Raw genomic sequence first — 24,927 nt, forward strand, 5'->3', positions numbered from 1 at the left:
TGCTGCATTATGCTCCAGCTGAGCCCACCTTTATTACGGAGTTCCTAGTAGCGTATTTTGACCAATGGGCTGAGACCTGCCCTGTCCAATAGAAATACAGAGCTATGTGTTCATTTGCATCTTTACTGACCAATCAGAGCAGTTCCATAACAACTAACCAAAATGTGTAATTTTTATCAATCAGGACAATGATATTTGCATTCCTCATTTGCATAGAAATTGACCAATCAGGAACTCGGGTGGGAATTTTCTCTATAAAAGCACACTTTCAGTTTTCCCTGGAGGCTGCCCTTACCCCAGGTTGCAAACTGTTCTCTTGAGTAAAGTTTCTCCCTTTACTGCTCCCCAAATTGGGAACTGCTGTTGGCATTGGATTGGGAGAAGGAAACTTTTGCTGACAGTTACATATTCTGTTACATTGACATTTCTCCCCCTCATACCTGTATCTCGTATGTTTAAATAGCTTCTCAATTTCAACAATTTCTGGGTTTCTTTCCCCTATTCATTCTTCATGACTCTGAGAACCATTTTGTGAAAGTGAAAAAAAAAAACCACCCATTGAGATTGTTAATTCAAATTTCATTAAAATATTTGAGAAAACAACATGGTCTTTCTACATAGCCTGAGAGCTCATCTCTCTTTTATCGCTTTTGGGAGAATTTTATAGTTTCTCATATTTAATTGTTTAGCCACCCCTACAAGTATGCGACTGGTGCCCAGAGAAGTAGAAATAATAAGAATAAAGGTACATATATGTACGTTATATAATACTATCATTTTTAGTGAAAGAAGCTGCTCTTTAAGAAGTGCTATGGCCATGGTGTCTATCGGGGTCAGCTTTTAAATGAATTAAATGAGAGAAACAGTTTACATAGTATTTACAGTTGTATGTATAAGTTTTGTGTATATTTGCACAAGCATGAAGCATGGGTTGAGTGTTTTACAATCTTGATTATTATGACAGGGTGGGAATGGAAGGGTTGGAAAGCAGATTATTAACAAAAACCACACACACACACACACACACACACACACACACACACGAAAGGAAGGAAAAGAAAGTTGCCAGTTACTTCTGTGGTATCTGGTGGTCTCTCAGTTGCCTCTTTAGCTCCAGAAGCAGTCCTGAGGGACGACCCCAGTAGGGTCCTGCTGGGTGGGTGAAGCTGGGGTTTTCTAATTTGATAAATTTAGTGTTCCTTACCTGAAGAAGTGGGGTGCGGGGAGGGAAATCTGCTCTAGGGCCTCTTGAGGGGAAGCTTCTGAAGGCAGCTAGTGCCTCCCTTTCCTCAGCTGATGCCCTGCTCCTGGTCAGTTATCCTCCAGGGAGCCAGGGATCAGACTGCTCAGCCTTGCAGACCCTTCCCCCTCCCCACTTTGCCTGCATCAGGAAGCCTTTCTTGGCTGCCCTCATCTGCCAGGTTGGAGGGATTGCCCATAGGACCCAGACCTATTTATTGGCACAAAAAAACAGGCAATAGACAAAGTCTTGTGAAGTGATGGGCAAGAGTCAGCCAAGCTAGGTTTGAATCTCAGCCCTACCACTTACTAGCTGTGCAGCCTTGGCCAAGTTCCTTACCTATTCTCAGTTTTCATTTCCTCATCTGTAGAATGGAGGTCATAGGACGATAGTGAGTATTAAATGTGGGGAAGCCTACCCAGGGCCTGGGTGCAGGAGCAGCCAGGAGCATTTTGGGCCTTCTCCCCTCCTGCTAACCTGAGTCAGATTCCTAGGAGACAGAAGAGGACAGTAGGTGGAGCAGCTGAAGCCAGGCCTCCCCTACATGCTTACAGGAGGGGAGGAGATAAGGCACACATGCACACCAGGTCAAGAACTGAATCTGAGAAGCAATAGTGATTTAAGATGCTGAGGGAACATTTACAGTCAGTCACCTCCAAAATTTCTTTGCTGAATGGGGACCTGAAGAACAGGGAGATAAAAGACAGAAACAATGTGGGAATGGGAAATCTTGAAGCATGTTTGAGGGAATAGCAAGGAGGCCAGCCTGGTGGGTAGAGGCTGGCATGGAGGTCTGGTCAACATGAAATGAGCAGGTGGTGGGACTTGGGATCTGTAATTGTTCTTTGGTCAAGAAGAAGCTACTTATGGTATTGGGGCAGCAGCAGGAGGGTGAGGAAGGAAGGCCATGATTCTCAGAAGCTAGGAAGAGGAGCCAGATTGCCTGAGAACAAATCCTAGTTCCTTCACTAGGAATTTGGGGCAGACAAGATCTGTCTTGCTTGTTTTCCCATCAATAAAATGGAGATAATTCTAGAACCCAGCTCACGGAATTGTTGGGAAGATAAAATTCAGCTAATTCATGAGAAGCTCCCCGCGGCTGGCTTTCTAGAGAAGACAGAATCCTTCACCCTCAGAAATCCAATGCATTCAATATCGTCCCTTCTCTGGGGCCTGGTGACTTTGACCTCCAGTGTGTCCCTTGATGTCTCATTCAGACAGACCCTGATGAGCTACTGGGACACAAGTACTCAGAGGGGACCCTCATCTAGGAGCTCAGGCTGGAACTCTTGTCCACTCTGCAAGGCAGAAAGAATTGGCCTGAAGTTGGTTGGAGATCTCCAGAGTGGACAAAATCATGGGTGAAATGCTGGAGGTGGAGCCAGCAGGGTCTTGCCCTTCAAACATCATCCCTTCAAAATGTTTCCTTCAGAGGCCACTCTTCTCGGGCTAGATAAAACTTCCGTTTTATCTGAACCCTCTAATGCTTTTCTTCTTCCCCCAACTTTTTTCTGAATGCCTCGGGTGTGTTCTGCTTTTTAACAACGCAATCTAAAAATTTGCACAAATGTTACCTCACTGATTCATCCTCCTAGCTACCTGTTGAGGAGATGGCAGACAAGACCCCATTCTATAGATGAGTAGTGTTCACAGAAGTTGAGAAATCTGTTCAAAATCCCTTCAAATCTGGTTTCTGGCTTCCTGGAGGCAAGGAGTGGATATGGCTAGTCCACACTGGTGGCCTGTCTGACCCTGTCTAACCTGTCAAGGCTTCAGCATCTGTAGGGCTATAGAGCATCCTTGGGCCCAGAGTGGGTTTCAAAGGCCTTTGCCTGCAGGGTAAATATTTGTCCCAGCCAATGGGAAGAAAATTTATTCCAGACTCTGGCCTCATTTCTTTAAACCATTCCCCAGGCACATAGCAGCAGGCAGGAGCCTTTGGCCCTTGCTCCCCTTCTAGCTGGCACCCTCTGGAGTTGGGGCTGGGCTCCTGCTGGCTTTGCTCACCACTGGGTTCCAAGTAATTGGTAGTTAAGAATGACAGCACACTGCAGGAAAGGCTTCCTCTCCTTCAATGCTCTACAACTATCTTAGGAAGAAGCTCTTCTCTGCTCTCCCCTGAGTTCCTATAGTACTCCCAGTGTCCTGGCCACACATAGGTGGCAGAATGGAGTGAAGAGTAATGGACGAGAAGTCATATAGGGTTCAAACTCTGGCTCTGATTATTTCAGTAAAAAATGGCAGAATGGAGCCATCTTGTAGGTTGGTAGTGAGGATGAAGTGAGACTGGGGGGGGAAATGAGCACTAACCATTGTTATGTTAGCACTCACTCAGCTGTATCCTGGGGGCTCCCTGGTGCAGTGGCCAGGTCATTCACACACAGGTGCTTGGGAAAGCTGCCCTGACCTTCTGGAGCAGGCCCAGGTGCAGGGAGGTTGAGGAGAAGGAGTCTGAGGAAGAAGCTGAGCAACTCCAAGTCCCAGGCGTTGAGGGAGGGAGGCCTGCAGAGCATGATGCTTCAGGGTTGAGTTCTGTTCCCAGCATTAGGTAGCATTAGTGGGCCAGACAGCATGGGACTAGAAGGGCTATGGCAGCAGGATTGGAGTGGTTTTAGACATGCCCCTGGGTCTCTGGTAGAGTGTGGTGCAAGGAGAAAAGGCATCTGGGGTGAGAGGGAGTGGAAGATGGAACAGCATGGGCTTTGCAGTTTTAACTCTGTCTCTGAGTTCCAGGACTTCAGCTCAAGTGTGGGCTGGTGAGTGATAGGTAGACCCACAGAGTTTAGAGCTCTGTCCCTTCAATAGAGATCCAGAGTCCTCTTACTCCTGGGGCCCCTGGTAGCCTCCTAACCCCTTATAGGTTTCTCAGGAGTCCAGCACCTCTTCCAGGACCACTCTGATTCTTAAGCCGAGACGAGACTGGTGATCAACACTGCTCTATCTTCTGGTTGTTTCCATGCACCTTCCATGGCATGTGGTGAGTTATCTGAGGTCTCCAGTGTTCAGGCATCCTGTTTCAAGAAGTTTATAACTTTGAGAGAACTGGATGTTGGCAACTGACTCTCCTGCCCCCCACCCAGTGTAAAATTCAATTTTTAAGTTTCAGCTGTAATTGCCTTGAGCCCTTCTTAACAACAACTTGTGACCTGCCAAATGCAGTTCTTGGCTCCTAAGGTACTAATGAAATTCCTTCCCTCACAGAACACAGGCTCACTTAAAAAGCAGAATTTTCTGGTCTTTGTAGGGCAGGCAAAGAGCTCCTGGAGTAGATGGTCCACACTCATAACCCCAGGCTTGCAGAGGACTCCTCTTACCAGTTCATTCCAGGTAGGAAAGATCTACATTCTCCGTGGCCTGGGTTGAAAGAAGCCAGTCTCTAGGCACATGGAAGCCAAAAACCTTATCCAAATGTCAGTGATCCATCACCTCTGGACAATCCAGAATTAAAGAGAAGGGCGGTCTTGTTGAGAACCCACTGATGGAATTCCCAGAAATAGATCCCATGCTGGGTGAAGTGATGGATGGGAAACAGGGTAATTTCTCTCCAGGCTTTCTAGTTATATCAAAGAACAAAATGACCCATTGGAAGAACACAAACTGTATTTCTCTGGAGTCTGACTAGGGCAAATCTGAACAGATCCAATTGTGCAGGCCCATGTCCTTTCAGGGCCCCAGGTTGGCCATCCATGCCAGCAGAGCATTAGACAGCAACCCATGCATAGTGGACTCCATCTCTGCGACCTCTCAGACACAACTGCCTGCTTCTCTTTGGTTCCTTTCCCCAGAAGCCAGTGTGCTATGTTCACAACTAGGAAGGGCAGGTCCCTAGGCTCCTCTCCAGAGAGCAGGCCGAGAACCTCAGCAGGCAGAGCCTGTGTCCCTGGGAGCTGACTCTCTGGTTCTGTTGCTATCCCTTCCTCCCAGGCCCAGGCAATAGAGAAAGCTTTGAGGCCTACACTGAAATGGGATTTGCTTACTTAGTAACACAGAACTCAAGTCTAGCAATCACTTTTCTGGAATATGCCTTAAATAGCATGTCTGCAAAGTCCAGAGTGCTTGCTTGTGGAGAAGATCAGAAATGCTGCCTGGACACAGTGTCCAGTGTTAAGGGTCTTAGAGCTCTAAAATCTGGTCTAAATTTAGTTTGCATGTTTGCACTTTCATCCATGCTCCTCTTAATAACGTGGCAACTATTGCTACCACTGCCAACTGCTGACTCTTCTTGCCTAAGCCAGGTGGTCGCCTCTCTGCTATTGAAGTGTCCACATTAATTAGCTTGTTGGCCAATGTGGTTCCATTGGTTGAGCTTTGTCCTGAGCACCAAAAGGTCGCTGTTCTGATTCCCGGTCAGGGCACATGCCAAGTTGCTGGTTAGGTCCCCAGTCGAGGTGTGTGCAGGAGGTAACCAACTGATGTTTCTCTTTCTCTCCTTCCTTTCTCTCTAAAAAAAAATCAACAAAAACACTTTTTAAAATGACTTAAAAAAATTAGCTAGTCTGCCTTTGTATATCGACTCTGTGTGAGACCATACACCTTAAGGAACAGGCAGAGGCATGTGAATTCTGTAGCAGATGATGATACTCTACAAAGCCCTGACCATGCTCATACTGTTTGTCCAGCTTGGAGATTTCTACTGGGTCATTCAGAGCTAGCTAACCAAGCCTCGAAACACATAGTACAAACCTAGGAAGGCTGTACTGTGACTGGCCACCAGGGAGCAATCTCACGTAGCAAAGCTGCAGCCTTCTGAGCTCTAGGGAAAGTAAAAGGCTTTCACTTTTTCTTCCAGGACTAGTTTTCTCAGATTAGGGAGGAAATGAACAAAAAATATGGTCCAGATTAGCATCGATTATATAATACAAGCGGGCATGCATCCTAGGGGTTAAGACATAACCATGTCCACAACCAAATCCTTCCCAACATGTCAGAATGGGAGAAGCACTGAAAGGATGTGCTACTCTGGTTTTTAGCATATTTTAAAACGAATTTATTTACAGAGTAACAATGATGTCACAGAGAACACAGCCAAGTACCACAGCAAACCAAAGGGCAGCACCACCTGGTCACAGAGGGGAGCTTTCATTGGTAGATTTATACAACTCTAAGTAGAAAGGTGAGGCTTCAGGAAAGAGCAATAGAAACAACATTTTCAAATATAAAGTGTGGGCAGAGCAATGGGGAATGAAAAAGATTGGAATGCAGACTGTCATGATTCAAATCACTGTGAAAGATGACATCTTGCTTCTGCCCTGATTTAGCACACAAATGCCATGCATATCAACAGAAAATCCCAAACCAGTGTGTCCACACACAACACTCTTTAAACTTGGTAAGGGAAGGGATAAATGAGTAGTATCTGGAGTAAGTTTTCTGAAGCAGTGTGGTATATCTTTTAAAAATGCTAACCTAATGCCTAGGGCTCGTTCAGCATTCAAGTTATCATGGGTACAGACACACACACTTTCCACACACTATAAGGGCAAAGTGACTTGTTCATAATACAATAATATTCATAACAAAATATATGACTCTATACTTCTGCTAGATTAAAACATTTCCAATCTTTTTTGATTCCCTGAAAGTTTCTTAAAGAAAACATGGATGTCGAAATGCAGGCCCCTGCAGTCCACCTAGGTGGGGAAAGCTTCTGGCAGTGGTTGATGCAAAAACATACTCTAATCTCAAACAGCGGCAGAGAGGATGTGTTTAGCAGCTGTATAGCACCTTGTACATTCTGGGCACTTAAAATACTAAATGACAGTGATGATGAGTGGTAATCACCTCTGTAGGAAGGTTTATAAAACTACTATATGTTAAGAAATTTCTCAAGTGTTTTTTAAACCAACCTGTTGAAACTACCATATCTCTTTTTAAAAATCCTCAGCTCAGTATCACATGGATATGATGTTTCCAGGCTGAAGTTCATGCAACAAACACAGTCATGACAAGGGGAGAGGGAATAGTTTCTCCTTAAATACTAAGGAACTTCATAGTCTGCCCAAGGCTTTCCTCCTCATCATATCCTCCCTCTTTTTGCCCCCTAATACACAAAATGGATTTGTAAAAAACAAAGATTCTTTTTTGAGGATGGATTGCTTTACTAGCCAAATACCTTGAATGTATGTGAATTCTTCCATGGCATGTCGTAACTCAACCTCATCACTTTAGAAGCATCAGGACAAAAAGGCCTATTTTCTTTGGTACAATTTCTATCTAGGCTCTTGCACTGCAGCTCTTCTGTTTCTTGTATGGCACATTTATGGAATCCCCATTTTTGGCGCTGCCATAAACATGGACAGCTGAACTTCTGTGCAGACTTCAGGAGGAGCAGCACTTGAATTTGTCTTGGAACAGCACTATTGGCCTTTGAGAATATGAGCTTCAAGGAGGTAAATCTAATAACCCAGTTTTGTAGGAAGCCATCCTGTTCACTCATTAGGCTGGACCAGAATTTTCAATCCTTATCAACTAGTGAGGGGAATATAAACATGTCAGACTTGGCCTAGGGAGTCAAGTTCCTCTCTTCCCTCTCCAAGTATATTCATACTTTATTTATACATCTAGAATCACTTGGAATGTAGTATAGTATCATAAGTCCATCCCCATTTCTAGGACTAACCTGTATTTTTTTTTTTCAGATCATTGCTGGTAAAATCTAGGGGGAAATCCTAGTTGCAGGTTACTTCCCAGCACCAAAGTATTCTTAATACCAATTTGGGAAGATGAGTGCAACCCTTCTATACCCTACTACTTAGTAGGCCTCAAAGATCTTTGATGGGAATCCTATAACACTAAAAACTTTGAAATACAATTTTAGGTAGCTTTACTCCCAGATATTTCATGAATATTTCTAGAGGTTTAAATCTCAAACTTATTCTGAGTTTGGAAACAAAACTGATCTCCACTTAAATCTGACAATGAAAAGCTACTCAGACTCTTAAAATCCTAACAAATCTATTTTACTTTTAGATCCCTAACATCAGTAGTGTGGGAGTTTGTGCCCCCCTCTATACCTCACTCAGTTCATCTTCAGAGGGCAAAACTTGAAACCCAAGGCCATGCACCTGTTTTCCAATTCTAACTTAGCTAGGGGTTGGTGGACCTATTCATGATGCTTTTCTTTTTTTTTAAAATTCTCACCCAAGGATATTTTTTTCCATTGATTTCTAGAGAGAGTGGAAGGGAAGGAGGGGGAGAGAGAGACATCGACTGGCTGCCTCCTGCACACACCCCTACTGGGGCTGGGTACATGTCCTTGACCGGGAATCGAACCCGTGACCCTTTGGCTGATGTTGTAACCACTGAACAAAACAGCCAGGGCTCATGATTCTTTTATTGTCAATTCCACAGATTACAATTGCTCTTTTTCCATCCTGCTGTTACTCTTCATGAACTCGTGCCTGGGCATTGCATTACTGTGCATATACCAAAGGGGCTCTTCTCAATACTAGCATGGGAGATCACTCGTAGTCCTAGTCCTCTTTGTGGAACATCTGATTCTCTTCCTTCCTAGACTAGGTTATCACTTGGCTGAGGCACTCTGTTATACATTCAGTTTTGGTCTTGGCTACTCCAGCCATTGTCCTGTTTCTCTAGCACCCAAATGTGTCAGAGAGATTGTTCTTGCTCATGTGGCTTAAGGAAAAGTTTCAATAGCAGCTTAATTGTTTAAACTCTCAAAATAAATGGAAGAAACTATAGTACAGACTTCAATAGAAAAGAAAGAAAATTTCCAATCACTATTAAAGACTTGAAGTACTTGAAAAAACTTAAAGTGCTATACTAGTTACAGTCCAAAACTCATACTAGTGTGTGTGTGTGTGTGCGTGTGTGTATACATGCTGTCTGTCTGTATCTGAGGATAGGGTTTCTTTTGGGTTCATGAATTCAAAGTTCCTATTACAATTAAAATAGAAATGCAAAAACAACATATATTTGAGATATTAGATTAACTGAATTACATTATTTTGGAAAAATATTCTGGGGATCAATGTTGAGTACTTCTTGCCCAGACATAAGTTACTTAGTCTATTTGGCTCTAACCTGTAACACCACCTTTCCTTTTCTCCCTCACATTCTTCTGCCATCACTCAGAGAAAAATTAATGTAGCCCCTTGTCTCTGAGAAGCCTGAGGCCCTTCTATGGTAGTTGGCATTTATCTTTTATACTTAACAAATTTGAATATAAAAACAGTACTAAATATCTGATATAAAGGGGTGCTTGGTTTACCAGTGTTATATTATAATGGTAGAGGGTGTCCATGCTTATTGTACTATAGAGTTAAAATGAGGAAGACTGGATCCAAGTCAAAACAGAAAGAAAAAGAAAAGAAAAGAAAGAGAGAACAAATAGAGGGATTAGGAGCCTTTCATCATTAAATATGAAACCTCATTAAATAGTCAACATTCAAATTTACATGGGCAAGGCACAACAGTGACACTGAGAAAGTGTCTCAATATGCAAATCATCAGGGAATGGGGTTGCGGGGAGGGAGGCTGGGAAGGGAATGTGCTGGTTGACATGGTCAGTGGTCAGCATGCTGCTCCTTCAGTGTATAATTAGGCAAGGAGTTATGTGCACATGGGCTATGCTAAAGTGAACCAAACCCCAGTCTGTTAAGCAAAGCACAGCCATGCCACAGGACACTGAGAGAGAGTGGACTGCTGGCCTGCAGTGGCATGCCCACTCTGTGGCCACTTTTAGGGGCAGAGCTCTGCACTCTGACTAGAGGAGGCAATACTCATTGTGGGCCACCCAGCTCTCTCCTTTGGGAGTCCTGTACTGCTGGCAGGAGGACAGGGACAACCGCTAAATAGAGCCTCATGTCCCATTCTCTTAGAAGAAAGAAGAAAGAAGAAGAAAGAAGAAAGAAGAAGAAAGAAGAAAGAAGAAGAAAGAAGAAAGAAGAAGAAAGAAGAAAGAAGAAGAAAGAAGAAAGAAGAAGAAAGAAGAAAGAAGAAGAAAGAAGAAAGAAGAAGAAAGAAGAAAGAAGAAGAAAGAAGAAAGAAGAAGAAAGAAGAAAGAAGAAGAAAGAAGAAAGAAGAAGAAAGAAGAAAGAAGAAGAAAGAAGAAGAAAGAAGAAGAAAGAAGAAGAAGAAGAAGAAGAAGAAGAAGAAGAAGAAGAAGAAGAAGAAGAAGAAGAAGAAGAAGAAGAAGAAGAAGAAGAAGAAGAAGAAGAAGAAGAAGAAGAAGAAGAAGAAGAAGAAGAAGAAGAAGGAGGAGAAGAAGGAGAAGAAGAAGAAGAGGAAGAAGAAAATACAATCTTTTCTGTTCTTGATACTCTTTGATATAGGTGAATCACATGAAAGGCTGCTAAAAATGTTAAAAACAGAAATTTCAAAAGGCCACTAATGTGCTATCTAAGTAATACTGCACAGCCAGTCCTGACTTTAAGAAACCCTACACTAGTAGCTGAGGGTCCCAAAAGCTCCCTCACTGACTAGGTGCAGAGAACGTGTCTATCAAGTCTGCCACAGGTTGTTCTCCCAGAAGCCTGGCCCCTCTCTACTTCTATCATGCATGTGCACACACATAGGCACACATGTATATGGACACTCACATTGTCCGAGTGACTTCTGGGATTGCAAGACTGAAATAAACAGATACTTATAGTTTTGAATAAAACAAGCATAAACACACTCACACCCTCCCATGGAAGGTGTCTCTTAGCGCAAATATGTGTCAAGGGAAGAAGGGAAAGATTTCTATAGATTTTGCTTCACGTAAAGTTGCAACATAAACACTGTAATACACAGCTAAAAAAATACATAGAAAAATTGCACATTTATCCATAGGAAAGGAGCACAGACCTCACATACGGTAAACAGCTTTCAGCCACCCACCTCAGCAATCAAAATTCCCTGTCATCTGTGCTCCAGAGCCATTTCAGAATCATAAGGAGCAATGTGCCAGGGCAACTGGGAGGCAGTCTCTCCAGAAAAGGTCTGTATCCTGAGGAGGTGGTCAGCAGCAATCTTGTCCATGGCCTTCTTCCCTTCTCCTGCCTCTGGCAATTATAATAGCCATCTGTGCCATGCCCTTTAAGGAAATCTTGTAGGTGGACTAACAGCTGTTTTATTCAGGGCAGTTGTCTATAGCATTTGGTAGACTAGTTAATACTGGCTACTGATAGTAGGAAGCTGGCCAATTAATGCTTGACAGAAAAAGCTATAATCTGGGCACCACTAGCCCTGGCTGCCAACTTTGACAGTAATCAAAGAACAGTACTTTAAACTCTGTTCCCCAACGGTCCCTAGAGAACTGCACATGCAGAAAAATCATCTCCTTCTGTATTGCCAGCTCTTTATAAGATATAAACTGCACTCCACTCTGATGAGGAATGGGTGACACCACTGTGGGTCAGCTCTGTAACAAGCCACAGGTGGCCAATAAACCCAAACTTCATTGGCAAATGGGGACAGAGTAGAGGTGAAGGAGAATCAGGCAGTAGCAGCAGAGGGGAAATTGTTAGGGCCATCCTTCATGCAGTACACCTTCTTATTGATAATAGAAATGAAAATTGGTCCATGATCCAAGGGATGGATTCTCTCCTTGTCCTTCTACTATCCACTGGAACGAAGAATATAGTCCCAGGAGCCAAAATTGGGTGGACACTAAGCATGGTAGTTCTGCCTGGTAACAGAGGAAAAAAGTCTGCTGTGAGAGCTTAGTGGATGATGGTAAGAATTGGTCAAATCTATTGACTACTAGAGAGAATAAATACTTGATGTTAAAAAGACAGGTAAAATTCAGAATTATGGAGCAAATGGACATAACTCACTGAGTTCATACCAAAGGAGCTATCCCTTAAAAATGTTCATTTTCATTTTTTACCTGTATTTGTGGGACAATAGAGTGAAAAGTGTTCTAAAGGAAAGTAAACTGAATGTGCAGTTGAATTTCTGTGAAGTTAAGACAGACTCAGCTTATCACTTGATTTGAAGCTGTGATAACCTTCTGAGTAAATGCATTTGTTTGTGAACAGGAATGAACAGTTTGTCTCTCTTCTTTCCTTGAATTCCGTGTGAGTACTAGGATGTGCAAGTGTGTGGGTGACTTGAAGAAGGAGAAGATAAAGTAAAAGCAACAACCAGGATACATTAACGGTGTTGCAGGATTTTCACAATACAACTGAGGGAGTCAGGAGTAGCAAAAGCCAAATATTGAGCACATAACCAGTCCTCAAGGCTGATCCCACCCACCCTATCCAGGGACTTTTCAGCAAACTTGATCATCAGCAATGTTCGCTTGATGTCCAGCCAGTTTTGGAGCAGGGCTTTCCTCTGCACTGGGCTGGAGGCAGTGGAGAAAGTCTGGAAGAGATCTTCCCTGGGGCCCCAGAGCAGACATTGGAGGACACCTTTGGCATCTGAAATGAGGATACGCTCAGAAGGGTTGGGGTTCAGGAGGCAGCTGGCCAGCTGCTGAAGGCCCCATGAATAAGGGGAGCGGAGTGGGATTTGAGGCAGGTCTGCTCGAGTGTACTCCTTCTCCTTCAGTTCTGGGTTCTCATCAAAGGGGTTGGGCAGGTGTAGCATCTCATAGATGAGGATCCCTGTCTGGAACTCATCACACTTTTTGTACTGGGTGGCTGTTATGATCTCTGGGGCAAGGCGAGACTGGTCTCTGAGGATCTCAGGATCCACCAGGTGGCTCTTCTGCTTGGCCTGAGAGAAGTTGCTTACTATAAGCCTCGTGAGACAAGATGAGGTGGGATTGAGTTCTTTAGGCCCAAGGCCTTGGGTGGTTCCCCCGAGCTGGTAGTGGACAAGCAGCAGGTTCTCCAGACGTAGATCGCAATGAGTGACGTGGTAGGGTTTGAGGTGTTCAAGGCCGGAGCACAGCTGTAAGAGCAGCAGACACACTTGCCTCTCATACAAATCAGGGCTTTTCCCATGGTGGATTAGAGAGTCCTGCACAAAATCAGCCACGGTGAGATAGGGAACCTCTCTGGTGATGACTACAACGTGACTTCTCTGCTTTTTGCTAATGACTCCCTGGCTTTCTTTCTGGGATGACTCTGTTTCAAAGCACGACTCTGGGCTTTTCCCATCAATTTCTCCTTTCATATCTTCTTCATTCTCTTGTATTTCATTCTCTTCCTCTTCAGGGGCATCAGGATCTTCCCAGGGAAGCAGACGCTTAGGGACTTCAGCAAGGAAATGACCACAGTCCTGCTGGATGTTAAAATGGACAGCCAGACTCTGCCGAACAGCCAAGCTGTGATAATACTGCTGAGATTCTTTAGCTTTGCTCTTACAGATCTGAAAGAAGAAAGCAAATAATACAATTTAAAATACACACACTTTCATAACCAGGCTTTTGATGTGTAAAGGAGGATTAATGGGAAGGTGACTGGTTAGGAATAAAGTGTTACAGTGAAGTCTTCAGAAAGGGTAGTCCTGTGCTGAATAACAGTAATAACTACTGTCTACATGCTTAGCACTTTATGTGTATTATCTATAGTCCTCACACTAACCCTTCAAAGTAGGCTGAGTATCTAAGAATTTAAAAAAAAAAAAGTGCAAGGGCAGCTCAGTGCTATCAGTTTGCACCTTCTTCCCTTAGCCAGTATTTTCTCTACCAAGTATGAAGGTAACTTCTTAGACTCCCATTTTCATTTACCATTAGTCAGGGGAGTGTCATGTGATGGTTACCACTCAGGAACTCACGATCACTGGCAAGTTAGAAATAAAGATTTGAGAGAATCAATGGCCTGACCTAGTCAGAACAAAACCAACATTTCAATGGCAGGATTTTGAGTTTCATGTTTTCTCTTAACATACCTTATTTAAGGCATAATATTCAGGCAATAAGTCCTTTCAAAAGGAATTTTATTAAGTGGTTATGAATTAAGGAAGAGTTTTTGTTCAAAAACATTAGCCTAAAGTCCTACATACTAAATCAACTATTGCATGTCTAGTCTTAAAGGGTTAAGAAAGCAAAAAATACACCCCCCCCCCTAAATTGATTATCCTCATGATATGGGGTGGAGAAGCTGACAATGGAAAACTCAGTCTGCAACACTAGGTTCATAGATTACTGCAACCTGGTCAGGACAGCTCCTTTGCAACCTGTTAACTGAGGAACACATTTTCTGCTCTTTCTCCTCAAGAGGAGCACTGCCATATTTCACAGATATCAAAGTCCCCAACAATAGGCACTTTGCAGTGTTTACACTGACTGTTTATTGTACTACTTCAGAAAAAAAAGCAAAATTAAAAATAAAGATTTTCTAGTCATTTTTATTTAAAAAGAAAAATGTACATATTCTTAGGAGGGTCCCCAGTTCTGAGAAGGAGCATACTCTGATTTCTATTCAAACACATATTTTTTAAAAAGGCCAAAAGCAAAGGAATATCAGGGGGTGAAGAGCATCCCTCTTTAACTTACTGTATTTATACACATTGATTATAGTTAGAGGCTTGAGCTTGCCATATAAATCTCTCTTTCTCTCTCTCTCTCTTTGAAAACAAGTTTCTTCAAGTCTTCCACCATCTGCCTATCAGTTTGAGGGTATAATAAGCATTTCCTCTTTAAACAAACTTCTGGTCTTGAAACAGAGTTATCCCCAGGCTGAATTCAAGTTCAAACATAAATCTTGCAGAAAATATTATTTTAGTAAGCTCTCAATGTCTCAGCACATGCAATATAACATATACTCTTATATGCTCATTGATCACAACATGAATTCTTTCTACATTATACTGACAAGATTTCATGTTTATGTGTCACCAGGTATTTAAAAATCCTATACTAGTCATCATTTAGTTGTGTAGAGTTGGATCCAGGACACAGCACCATTAACTCCATTTCCAGTTGTAATAATTTGCTCAATATCACATTACCTGCTCTCATCAGTCTTTGAAAAGTCAATCAAATAATACTGAGTTTGGCTGCCTGAGACTGAGTAGTCAAACTCTAGCTGTCACATTATAGAAAGGACACTCACCAAGGATTTAGGAGGCCTGGGATTTAGCCCCACCACTAGCTGTGTAATCTTGGGCATTTCACTTAATTTCTCTAGGTCCTAGTCTCCCAAATAAAGGAGACAAAATTAAGAATACTGAAACCTACTTTATAGGATAGTGGCCAAGAAGAAATGAAGTCAAGTATGTATACTATATCTATAAATCTCAAAGTTGCACAAATGTAACATTGATAATGACAAAAACAATTAACAGCTTGCAAACAAAGCGTGCAAGACAGAAAAATGAATACTTCTTTTGAGTTCTGAAAGTGACTTGTCCTAGCAGTGAGGCTCTCTGACCATTGGTTTGGTAGAGGGCAACTAAAGTTCAACACCTCCATGCTAGGGTCAGCCCTGACAAACAAGTTAAGACCAGTAGTATGTTCTGATCCAAGACAGGCCAACCTAAGGCAGAGAAAGAATTATTTGGCCAATCTGTAGTTTTCACTATGTCAAGTTGCACTAAACACACACACACACACACACACACACACACACACACACACACCTTGCTACCTTCTGGTTTGGCATTAGAAACAAAGAAGATATTTTAATTGTGATTACTATTCTAAGTGTATCTACACACAAAAAATTTTTTTTGTAAGATGCCCCAGAGCTTTGTGAGTAAATAAGAACATGGATACTACAACAAGAATTTTTGTTTAGCTTCACAGATTAACTTGAGATAAAGGTTCAAAGTGATTTATGAAAAAGAAATGATAAACTGCCCAGCCATTTTGGGTGCTCGGAAGGAAAATGGTCTGTCTAATGGCCAAACTGAGGAGATGACACTTCTTCATCTTACAATATGTAAAAAGACTGCAGAATAATAGGTCACTCTAGTTTTAAGGGAAAAGGAAAAAGGGAGAAGACTGGGAGTATGAAAGAGGGAAGCAAAATACTAGGGCTTTTAAGTGGCACATAACTATGAAAACAGTTACAAGCAAAACATAGACTTACAGAGATTTCCATAATAGAATTTGTCATATGATGTGGATCTCACAAATCTTTATTATAGAGTCTCTGCAATGCTGTTAAGAGTATTATACTGTTCTATGAACCACATGGTAGCCATTTTTCAAATATTAATAACTTGACTTTTCATTTTTAAAAAAACTCAAAATAACCTGACTTCAAATTTCTAGTTCCAAAAGTTATTTCAGAAATCAAGCCACTCTTTCCAGAACAAATGAACACGACTTCTATTTTTCTTTCTTCTCTTACCCAGCATTTTCTCTACCAAGTATCAGTAACTTCTTATCCTCTAATTTTCATTTATCTTTCTTAAAAGGAATTCACAGTCCTTCCTTACAAAGAGTAACTTCCTTAAACTGGAGATATCTCAAGAAAGATTCCACTCCTCAGGAAGAATGATTTCCACAGAACTCCTAGGCTCCCCCAAATTTTGAAATAGGAACAAAACTGGAACTGGAATGGTCTCATATCTTCATGTAGGATTCCCCTTTTTAAAAGGGATAAAAATCGCCTGGCCAGCATGGTTCAGTGGTTGAGCATCAACCTATGGACCAGGAGATCACAGTTCGATTCCCAGTCAGGGCATATGCCTGGGTTGTGGGCTCAATCCCCAGTGTGGGGTGTGCAGGAGGCAGCCAATCAATGATTTTCTCTCATCATTGAAGTTTCTATTTCTTTCTCCTCCCTTCCTCTCTGAAATCAATAAAATTATATATTTTTAAAAAAGGGATAAAATTATCTCATTTTTGTTTTGACTATGTATGGGAAAACTTATTTAAAAGGATATCAATTTTGTCAGGTTCTGTACTGTCTACATTTTATGAAAGGGGAAAACAAACAACAAACAAACAAAACCCTACTACAGCCTGAGCCACAGCAATACTAGAAGGAAATGCAATATCGAGACCAGGAGTTATTTACATGTAAACTGGCAGCGGGAGAACAAAACCAGGCTGGTGAAAGTTGAATCTTGTAAAATATGTCATAGGTCCACTTTCTGGAATAGTTTTGGGTTCTAAGAAGGTGGCAATGCCAAATTCATGCAAAAGGAACACTTGGTGTGAAGAACACAGAGAGAAGAGGTGCCCATCCTCGATACATGATCCTTGCCCACTTGCCTACTCACAGGGCACACCTTCCTACATTATTTCTCCAAAGGGTGCCCAAAGAACATCAAAGGGATAGCCATCCAGCTGGTCATTACACACCTACCAAAGTGAATAACACACTGTCACAAAAACAGAGGCTTGAGGGGAAATTGAGTGCTTGTCTGAGTTAATGAAGATGGGTGAGGGCATAGAAGGGGAAGGAGAAATACTGATTAATATCAACTGATCATTCAAACAAGTATCTGACGGTGCCTCAGAACTTCCAATCTGTAGGCCAAATACAGTAGGGTAAGGATTCCTCAACCACTGATAAGTCATCTGTTGGAAAATGGCAAAAAACAAAACAAACCATGCTTCCAGAATCAGAGCCAAATTGCCCTCCACTGAGACCTTCTCAGATGCAGGTCAAAGCACATAACACTTACACAAGCCCAATCTTAGTGGGAAAACAGAGCTTAACAATGATTCCTCACACACAACCCCAAAAGTTTAATTTAATACGTTCACTTCAGGACAGGGGCTCATTTTCTGTGTTGTTCATGGCAACTGATCTATATACCTTTCAGGATAATTTGTTATTAGAAAACATATAGGTTTGTAATAATAATCTCAATTTAGCTAATTTACACAGCTTTGATTATAAGGCCCCATTAAAGAAGCTGAAAGGAGAAGAGTTGTATATCGAACTAGAGGCCCAGTGCACGAAATTTATGCACTGGGTGGGGGGAGGGGTTTATCCCGCAGCGAAGCCTGCACCCTCTCCAATCAGGGACCCCTTGGGGGATGTCCAACTGCCGGTTTAGGCCCGACCCCTGTCAGACATCCCTCTCACAACCCAAGACTGCTGGCTCCCAACCACTCACCGGCCTGTCTGCCTGATTGCCCCTAACTGCTTCTGCCTGCCAGCCTGATCACCCCCTAAACGCTACCCTGCCAGCCTGATCGACGTCTAACTGTTCCTCTGCCAGCCCGATTGACCCCAACTGCCCTCCCCTGTCGGCCATCTTGTGATGACATGGGGGGTGGCCATCTTGTGACCACATGGGGGCAGCCATCTTGTGCGAGGGCATGATGGTCAATTTGCATATCACCTCTTTATCATATAGGATACCACTGACCCTTTCAGAGTGCTCAGCCTAGGACCTGAAAAGAAGAAGTATATTTTATTACTCTTTCAATACTGAGAAGTGGAATAGATAACCAGTTTAAGGCAACAAAGTAGGAAGGTGGGGAGAAAAGGTAGATATTTGGCAAAAGAGGATGCATGCCTATGGAATAAACTAGTCGCTGAATGGAGTGGTATTATCTATTCTTTATTTGACTCTTCCTCCCAAAGGCTCCTTGAAATGCTGGTGCTGGGAGGGGATGTGCTCTCTGTCCTTTTTTCTCGTTGGCTCTCTTCGACAAGATCATGGCTTGCTTGATATACTGCTGATGTCCACATCTACATGTGTAACCCAAACTTGTGTCTGGGATTTAAATTCATATGTACAATGGCCTACTTGACTTCTCCCCACAGATGTCTTAGATTAAACATAACCAAACCTGAACTCTTCTTCCCACCAAACCCCCTGTTCTTCCAGTACCCCCTCTCTTGGTGAATGAAGCTGTTATCTGTCCCAACATCTATTTCTCCACCATCTATACTACCTACGTCCAAATAAATACCAATTTCTATTTATTTTCTTCCCAAATAACTTTTAAATTATTCTTTCTTCCATCTCTGTTGCTACTATTAGCACTTTCCTAGAACACTATAAAATATTTCCAATTGGTCTCCCTGCCTCTTATGTGATTCCCTCAACAACCTTCCACATGGCCACCAGAGTCACCTTAAAAAAGAAAAAAAAGAAAAAAGATATTGCTTGCATACTAAAACTTTTTAGTCACTCCCCATTATCTTGACAGCATAAGGTCCTGGCCTGGCCTCCCTTTCCAATCTTATTTCTCACCTCTCTTCCACTTTTGCCATATTGAACTACCTACAGTCAGCACCCTCCTACCCACTCCAAATGTTCTCTCTGTTTGGGGACCCTCTTCATAGTTCATCTGCCTAAGAGATTCCTACCTATTCTTTCAAAGCCCTTCTCATGTGTCACTTTTGTCAAAGAGAGAAAGTGCTTAATATCCTAAACTTACTTTCTGTGTTTCTTCTATATCTTATGCATGTCTCTATTATTACTTATCATAATTTTTTTTGTCTGCCTTAAAAGCAGATTTTTGTATATTTAGGGCCTAGCACAGAGAAAGGTACACAGTACATGCTGAGTATGTCTATACAAATTACTGAGAAAGGCTTCATGTGATCTGGAGTAACCGCAGGGCTTATTTACTCAGAGCAGCTGGAATATAAGAACAGCTTTTATGAAACAGATGGAAGTTGGCAAGGCAATGGGGAGGAAGCGATCGCAGAAAAATCTGAGTAATAAATATTCATAACCTGACTACACAAATGAGTAAAAACTGAAAAATGTAATCTGTCCACTGAGTCCAGGCTGATCAAGTCATTTTGCTGCATAAAACGACATAAAACAACATTACTCTTCATCAATCTATTCAATTTTCTCTTTTCCCTCAAAAGAAAGGGATAATTACAAAATACAGGATTCTTTGATAACATTTTACATTGGCTTTTATTTTTTAATTATTGGCCCAGCTGGCCTAGTATGCCTTCAGCCTACTTCCACTTTATCAGCAGGAAATCTCATTTTCAGCTCAAAAGAAAATCATGAGTGTTCCTGAGCCAATAATCCAGGCTGACAGAATGACACCCAGGATGTTCACACTAAAGAAACTGAGGCACAGAGCAATACAATAACCAGCTCAGGTCCCAGAGTAGGAATTAAATAATTTGAATCAAATTTATAATTCCCAGCTATATCCTCTCACCTAAACTATTAAAAATAATGGCTCTCAGAGAGAACCAAGTTGGCAGCATAGGTAAACGCCTGTACTTACATCCTCCCACAACCGCATCAAAATTACAACTAAACTACAGAACAACCATCATTCTGAACTGCCTGAAAGCTGGCTGAATGGAAATCCTATAACTAGAGAAGTAAAGAAAAAAGCACACTGAGACTGGTAGGAGGGGCAGAGGCGCCAAACGAACTGAACCAGCACCCATGTTTGCAGCTTTTTTAATTGGGAGGGAGATCATCAAAGCGGAGGCCCCCCATGAGGAGCAAGGGGTCCCAGCCCCACACCAGACCCCCAGACCAGGCTCTCAGAGCTGAGAAATCCCCATAACTACAGCTATAAAAACCAGCAGGGATTGGGGTTCAGTGATACAGAGGCTACTGGTGACCCAGCTGTTCCTATTAAAGGGCTGGCACATTAACTGAACTTATGCTTCCTCTGAGCTCCAGCTCCAGGGAGAGTCTCTGGGGGACCCAGACACATACAAGGAGGAACTGAATTGTCTGGCATTAGAGAAGTAACTCAGGGGTGGCTTTCTCTCAGACAGAGGTACTTGCAGGAATCATTGTTCCTGTGTTGGAACCTCCTCAGTTACAGGGCTGACTGGCAGCCATTTCTGTTTGCTCCACCGGTGATTCCCTGAGACCCTGTCCCATCCAATTTGAAGCCCCACTCAACCTGTGTGCAGCGGCTTGTGCCAATGAATGGTCTGTCCTTGCTCAGGCTTCAGACTTTGCTAAAATCTCTCAAACAAGCTGCAGCTGGGTCAGGGTGGGCCAAGCCTATCAATAAAAGCCACAAGACCCGGCACTAGCATCAGCCTGCCTTGCTTCACCGATATAAATAGAAGGAATCTGAAGATCTCTCTGTAGCTCCTGCTGGGTGGCTCCAGGCAGTGGTTGACTTTGCACCTCACTGGAGACTCAAGAGCCAGTGTACCCAGTGGACAGTGTCAGACCATACCAGATTACAACTCTACACATCCATAAGCAACACACTCAAAGGGCAGACTCAGTGAACACCAAAGACCCACTAAAGCAAGTCCTGCTCCATAGGGGTGTCTCCTGCACTGCTGCTCTCCCACTGTATTCACAGCTGGTCCTCACAGCCAATTGGCCTGGAGGTCAATTCCTCCCGGTGACACCAAGAGCAATCAAGGCTCAACTACAACAAGACTGTGCACATAGTCCACAAAGGGGCACACCTAGAGTGTACAGCTCTGGGGACTGGGGATGCTAAGCCACTGTGCTCTATAGAACACCTACTACACAAGGCTACTCTACCAACTCAAGGAGACATAGCAGCTCTACCCAATACATAGAAACAAACACATGGAAGCAGCCAAAATGCGGAGACAAAGAAACACGTCACAAATGAAAGAAATGGAAGAAAGCAGACTACTGGATACAAAGTTCAAAAACATGTTCATAAGATTACTCAAGAATCTTCATGAGACTTTCAAGGATCTTAGTGAGAATGTCAAAGACATGAAAAAGGACTAGTCAGAATTAAGCATACACCAACTGAAATAAAGAATAATATACAGAGATTCAACAGTAGAGTAGAGGATTCCGAGAATCAAATCAATGATTTGAAATATGAGGAAGCAAAAAACACCCAATCAGAAGAGCAAAAGGAAAATAGAATCCAAAAATATGAAGATAGTATAAGGAGGCTCCGGGACAACTTCAAGTGTACCAACATCCGCATTATGGGGGTGTCAGAAGGAGAAGAGAGAGAGCAAGATATTGAAAACCTACTTGAAGAAATAATGACAGAAAACTTCCCCTGCCTGGCGAAAGAAATAGAGTACAAGTCCAGGAAGTACGGAGAGTCCTAAACAAGAGGAACTCAAAGAGGACCATACCAAGACACATCATAATTAAAATGCCAAGTGGTAAAGACAAAGAGAGAATCTTAAAAACAGCAAGCGAAAAGCAGTTAGTTGCCTACAAGGGAGTGCTCATCTGACTGTCAGTTGATTTCTTAATAGAAACTTTGCAGGCCAGAAGGGAGTGGCAAGAAATATCCAAAATGATGAATAGCAAGGCTCTACAACCAAGATTACTTAACCAGCAAAGCTATCATTTAGAATTGAAGGTCAGATAAAGAGCTTCACAGACAGCAAAAAGCTAAAGGAGTTCATCACCACCAAACCAGTATTACATGAAATGTTGAAGGGTATTCTTTAAGAAGAGGAAGAAGAAGAAAAAGATAAAATATATGAACAAGCTGTTTGGAATTGCAGTGAGAGGAGTGCGTTGGTGTGAAGGATTAACAATGGACACCCAGAAGGATGTCCAATCCCCAAAGCAGCAGCCAATAATATATATCTGTGGAGAATGTCAGGCAGAAAATGAAATGAAATCCAGGGATCCAATCAGATGTAGAGAATGTGGATACAGAATAATGTACAAGAAAAGGACTAAAAGATTGGTGGTTTTTGATGCTTGATGAAATGGAATTCAGAAAAATATCTTTGTTTGTATTTGGATTTGCTGTTATTGTTGTAGAGTTTCTGATGAGTATACTTCTCTTTATGAATACAACTATATACACATGATCTCATTTTAAAAACCATAATGTATTTAGGTGTCTATTATAAAGATTGTTTTTTGTTTAGTTCAAAAAATATGAACAATGAAATGGTAATAAATACATATCTATCAACATTGAATCTAAAAATCAAAATAAATGAATAAGAGATCTAATGAACAGAATAAACTGGTGAATAAAATAGCATGAGAGGCATGGAAATGGAACAGACTGACAATTCTCACAGGGAAGGTGAGTGGGGAAGAGATTAAACCAAGTTCTTATATGTATATATGCATTATCCATGGACACAGACAATAGGGTGGCAAAGGGCTGGGGCAGGACTCCCTTTTTTCACTAGACAATTCATTTTGATTCCAGGTTTTCATGAGTACCCCAAACCTCTCTTTTCTAAACTAATCCCCAGTTGAGACCCTTACATACTTCTGTAAGCACTAAGTCCTGAAATGAAGTGGACATTGATCTAGGATGGCTATCAGTGTATATATAGTTGGCTGCTGATCAACTGCTTTCTGTGAAGTTTCAATGTTGGGCATATTTGTATTGAATTATGAAAATGGAAATGATTTCCACTCTAGTTGTAAATACCTACCAATCAAATTCCTGCTAATGCTTTTTCATTTAGTATCTTGCTTTCTCAGCGTCTACCTAAATGAGATAAGGAGAGACTCTGGAGTCAAAATGCAAAAAAAGGTGATGATCTTCACAGTTCACCACTACCTTATTACAGGCTTTTAACAAGATTCTTGGCATTAATTGGAAGAGAGGAAGCAGTCCCACTGCTGTTATAGGGAAGTATACATCTTCACTAAGCCTTGAGAACAGAGACTTGGACTACATTAAGAAGAGAAGATGACTGCACTACATTAAATTTGGAACTGTTGGAAAAATAAGCCAGACATTTACACTTTCTGCTTATGTGAGATTTTCATCATCTCCTGAAAGTAATTTCATCCAAATTTCCCATGTGTTTCCACATAGCAGCATTTGTTATATAATGAACTCATAAGACTTAGCCATCATTTTTACCAACTACTCACCCTGCTTCTAATGCCAGGGGTAGGTAACTCCCGGCCTGCGAAATCAGTTGGTCTGGTCCTGCCAAGGCATTATGGGTGAGTTAATTAAATGTTTGACCAAATATAGCAAGCTAATTTTTAAGTTGATAATTTTGCATGGCCTGCGAATGATGTTATAAATATCCAAATGGCCCTTGGGGGTAATGACCAATACCACTATCTTGCCCCACCATAGGGCAAGCCTGGAGAGAAGGAAAAAGACACCCCCCCCCCACCTTCTGACATAGAAAATTCCACCCACTGAACAGTTATCTCTCTCACATTGATGTTTATCTCTCTGTATGTCTCTCCCCCTCCCTTCCACTCTCTCTAAAAATCAATGGAAAAATATCCTCAGGTGAGGATTAACACAGAAAAATAAAATAAAATAAAACTTATGATGAGCTTTCGAGAAACCAAGATGGCGACATAGGTAAACACCTGAAATTGCTGCCTCGCACAACCACTTCAAAAATACAACTAAAAGACAAAACGGATATCACCTAGAACCACAGGAAGGCTGGCTGAGTGGAAATTCTACAACTAGAAGGAAAGAGAAAAGCACACCGAGACTCAGAGGAGGTGCGGAAGTAAAGAGCAGAGGTACGGAGGCGCACTCGGAAAGGGCTGGCAACTGAGGAAGTGGTTGTCTTTTTCGATCGGGAGGGAGGCACAAGCTCCTGATTGCTCTGAACTCCAGTTCCGGGCGAGTCTCTGGGGACCCAGACTCATATGGGGAGAAACTGGACTGTCTGGCATCGGGTGGAACTCGAGGGCGGCTTTCTCTCAGAGGTGCTTACAGCGATTACCATTGGACACTGAGACCTGGGGCCTCTTAGGGCAGGGCTGAGGATCAGCCATAGCTGTTTGCTCTGCCCTGTTGATTCCCTGAGACCCCGCCCCACCCAAGCTGTGCACAGAGCCTTTTGCATATGAAAGGCCTGGCCCTTTGCAATCTAAAATTACCTAACAAACTTCAGCTGTGTCAGAGAGACCCAGAACATCCAAAAGAAGGCCCAAGGCCCCACAGCAGCTTGTAATGCTTCACAGCTGGGCCTCATCTGGGCACCTCCAAACCCCAAACAAAGAAGAGGAATCTG

General features: G+C 42.4%; 1 protein-coding gene and 1 pseudogene across 3 annotated transcripts in view; one reads left to right on the forward strand and one right to left on the reverse strand.

The window, feature by feature from the left end:
• Positions 1–3,954: 3,954 nt before the first annotated feature.
• Positions 3,955–24,927, reverse strand: part of PEAK1 (pseudopodium-enriched atypical kinase 1) — a 183,370-nt gene continuing 162,397 nt past the window's right edge. For 2 of the 3 annotated variants that reach the window (XM_005865315.2, XM_005865314.2), the window contains exon 5: positions 10,939–13,504. In XM_005865315.2, coding sequence (XP_005865377.1) covers positions 12,341–13,504 — 1,164 coding nt within the window. In that variant the 3' untranslated portion in view covers positions 10,939–12,340. Of the gene's footprint in view, positions 4,252–10,938; positions 13,505–24,927 lie in introns of those variants that run through there. The other variant, XR_001361966.1, reaches the window with a different exon arrangement.
• LOC102247927 lies at positions 22,454–22,839 on the forward strand (annotated as a pseudogene).

This window comes from Myotis brandtii, unplaced genomic scaffold (genome assembly GCF_000412655.1).
Source record: "Myotis brandtii unplaced genomic scaffold, ASM41265v1 scaffold205, whole genome shotgun sequence".
NCBI lineage: Eukaryota > Metazoa > Chordata > Mammalia > Chiroptera > Vespertilionidae > Myotis > Myotis brandtii.